Source organism: Trachemys scripta, chromosome 11 (genome assembly GCF_013100865.1).
Source record: "Trachemys scripta elegans isolate TJP31775 chromosome 11, CAS_Tse_1.0, whole genome shotgun sequence".
NCBI lineage: Eukaryota > Metazoa > Chordata > Testudines > Emydidae > Trachemys > Trachemys scripta.
In genome coordinates this window covers 805,490-808,581 of record NC_048308.1, presented here as the reverse complement: position 1 = coordinate 808,581, position 3,092 = coordinate 805,490, and the positions used below count along the sequence as shown (strand labels likewise).

General features: G+C 66.0%; 1 protein-coding gene across 1 annotated transcript; it reads left to right on the top strand.

Annotated features, from left to right (window-relative positions):
* Positions 1-1,194: 1,194 nt before the first annotated feature.
* On the top strand, positions 1,195-2,457 carry CDK5R2 (cyclin dependent kinase 5 regulatory subunit 2). Its single transcript, XM_034786119.1, has one exon. The coding sequence runs from the start codon at positions 1,329-1,331 to the stop codon at positions 2,307-2,309; it is 981 nt and encodes a 326-aa protein (XP_034642010.1). The 5' UTR covers positions 1,195-1,328; the 3' UTR covers positions 2,310-2,457.
* The last annotated feature ends 635 nt before the right edge of the window (positions 2,458-3,092 follow it).

The following is a 3,092-nucleotide window of genomic DNA, read 5'->3' as shown; positions in this document are numbered from 1 at the left end:
CCTATGGGGGGTGGCTTGAGAACTGCTGCATGGACCTTGGCATGCAAGAGGTGTCTGCTGACTTCCACCCCAGAGGTGGCTGCATTTTGGTGGTAAACATAACAACTGGGTCAGACCATGGTCCATCTTGCCTAGTATCCTGTCTCCGGCAATGACCAGTACCAGAGCTTCAGGGGGAGTGTACAGAACTGGGCAACTCTGGAGTGATCCATCCCTGTCTTCCACTGCCAGCTTCTGATGGAGCGTTGGGGACAACCAGAGCAGGGAGTTGTGTCCCTGACCCTCTTGGCCAATAACCACTGATGGACTTGTCCTCCAGGAACTTCTCCAGGTCTTTTTTGAACCCAGTTATACTTTAGGCCTTCTCAACATCCCCAGGCAGTGAGTTCCACAGGTTCACTGTGGGTGGTGTGAAGAAACACTTCCTCTTGTTTGCATTAAACCTGCTGCCGATTCACTTCATTGGCTGACCCATGGGAAGGGGTAAATAACACTTCCCTTTTCGCTCTCCACACCAGTCATGATTTTATAGACCTCTATTGTATTCCCCCTTAGTGGTCTCTTTTCCAAATGGACAGTCCTACTCGGTTTAATCTCTCCTCCTGTTCCAACCCCCCATCGTCTTCTCTGAACCTTGTCTGGGCCCATCATCCCCAGATGGAGCTGCGGGACCCGAACCGGAGCTTGATGGTCGCTGTATTCTCGGCCTGAGCTATGCAGGAGCTGGGACTGGATGATCGTTGTGGTTCCTTCTGGCCCTGGGATGGAGGAATCCGCCTGTCCAGCTGGAGACAAGGGCCAGCCGGGGATAACAGCAGCTCCCCCTTCCCATTGCTGGGGTTAGGCAGGGACGGGGCCATTAATGTCCCCCCCCGCCCAATAAGAAGCGCCCATTTCACATCCTTTCCGGGCTAAGGTGGTCCCTGGGGATCTGCCAGGGAAAGCGCCCCCCCCCCCTGCCCTGGTCCTGCCCCCCGGGGGGGTTCCCGGGGCCCCAGGTCCCGGCCAGCCGCTGGGGGCAGCAGGGACCCCCAGCCCCGGGGCTCCCCAGCCCGAGCCGGAGGTCCCCCCGGGGAGGCGGGCCTTGCGGCGCGCCGGGTGGGGGAGCCCGGCTTGGATTGGCTGCTCCGGGAGAGGCGGGGAGCGGCGGGGCCGGGACTGGTGCAGCCGCTGGTGCAGAGCCCAGATCTGGCGCAACAAGCGCAGCGGCGCGTCCTCCGGCTCCGCCCGGCGTCCTCCCATGGCCGGTGCCTGCTCCTGGCTTCCAGCCGCGCCCTAGACCGCTCGGCTCCGGCCCGTCCCAGTGCCCGGGGGAGGAAGGAGCGAGGATGGGCACGGTGCTGTCCCTGTCCCCCCCCGCCGCCTCGGGCAAGGGCGGCGGCGGGGGCCCCCTGGCGCAGGAGGCTGCCCCGGCCAGGGCGCACGGGAAAGGCGAGAGCCGGCTGAAGCGGCCCGGGGTGCTGATCTCCGCCCTCACCTGGAAGCGCCTGGTGGCCGCCTCGGCCAAGAAGAAGAAGAGCGCCAAGAAGGTGACCCCCAAGCCGGGCAGCGGGGGGGCCCAGCCCGACCCGCTGGTGCAGCAGCGCAACCGCGAGAACCTGCGCAAGTCCCTGGGGGCGCAGCAGGAGGCGGGCGCGCCCGGCACCAAGCAGGGGCCCTTGGCCGTGCCGGTGCCCACGGTGCCCTCCGCCCCGCCGGAGCTGCAGTCAGGCGGGGGCAAGCCGCCGCCGCCCCCTCCTCCGCCGCCGCCCCCGCCGCCCGGCAGCCGCGCCCCGGGCTCCCCCCGCCGGGTCATTGTCCAGGCCTCCACCGGGGAGCTGCTGCGCTGCCTGGGGGACTTCGTGTGCCGCCGCTGCTACCGCCTGAAGGAGCTGAGCCCCGGCGAGCTCATCGCCTGGTTCCGCAGCGTGGACCGGGCGCTGCTGCTGCAGGGCTGGCAGGACCAGGGCTTCATCACCCCGGCCAACCTGGTCTTCGTCTACCTGCTGTGCCGCGAGGCGCTGCGGGGCGAGGAGATCGGCAGCCAGGGCGAGCTGCAGGCCGCCTTCCTCACCTGCCTCTACCTGGCCTACTCCTACATGGGCAACGAGATCTCCTACCCGCTCAAGCCCTTCCTGGTGGAGGGCGACAAGGAGCGGTTCTGGGAGCGCTGCCTGGCCCTCATCCAGCGCCTGAGCGCCAAGATGCTGCAGATCAACTCGGACCCGCACTACTTCACCCAGGTCTTCCAGGACCTCAAGAGCGAGGGGGAGACCGGCGGCAGGAGGGACTCCGGCGCCAAGCACTGGACTATCAGCCTGGACCGCTAGGAGGTACCTGGGGCCCCCACCCCCGCCGCGGAGCTGCCGGACTTCCCTTCCCCCCAGCATCGCCCGCCGGAGCCGCCGCCGAAACCTGCTCGCCCCTGGAGCTGCCGAGGGGGCAGCGAAGACCGGGCCCGTCTGCAGGCGGCGGGGGGAGGGGAGGGGCACATCTCCTGGGGTTGGGGGGGGGACAGGCTGCCCTGTCCAGAGGAGACCCTGAACCATCAACCAATGGCTTGGCTGCCGCTGCCTTCCCCGGAAGGGAGCGGGCTGCATTGGGGGGGGGGGGTTGAGGGAGGGGTGACTTGTCCTCCCAAGTGTGTGTGGGGGCTCTTGGATTTTTGGGTTTGTGGCTGGCCTGAGGCATGATTAGCCAGGTTACGTCTTTACAGCGGGAGGGGGCAGCTTCTCCATGCTCTAATCTCACCTTCAAGGGAGGGGACCCGACCCCCCCCCCCCAACACCCGTGTGTTCTTAGCTGCTACTGTGAATCACAGTACGGCGGGGGCCAGGGATCTTGTATTTTTTTTTAACAAAAAAAAATGGCTGTAATTATGCATGCGAGTGTCTGTCCTTTCTCCAGCTACCGACTCTGCCATCGTGGGTGTGTCACACGCAGCGCTGCGATCAATCCCCCCCCCCCCCCCCCCAGGTTCCCAGTCCTTGTCTCCGGAGATGGGGGTGTCCCGTGCAGCGCGGGCTGGGGGACTCCCGGCGAGGAGCAGTATTTCTCCCCCGAGTGGTGTTCTCCATCCAGCCCCCTCCCCCTCTCTGGGGCTGCGGGGGGGG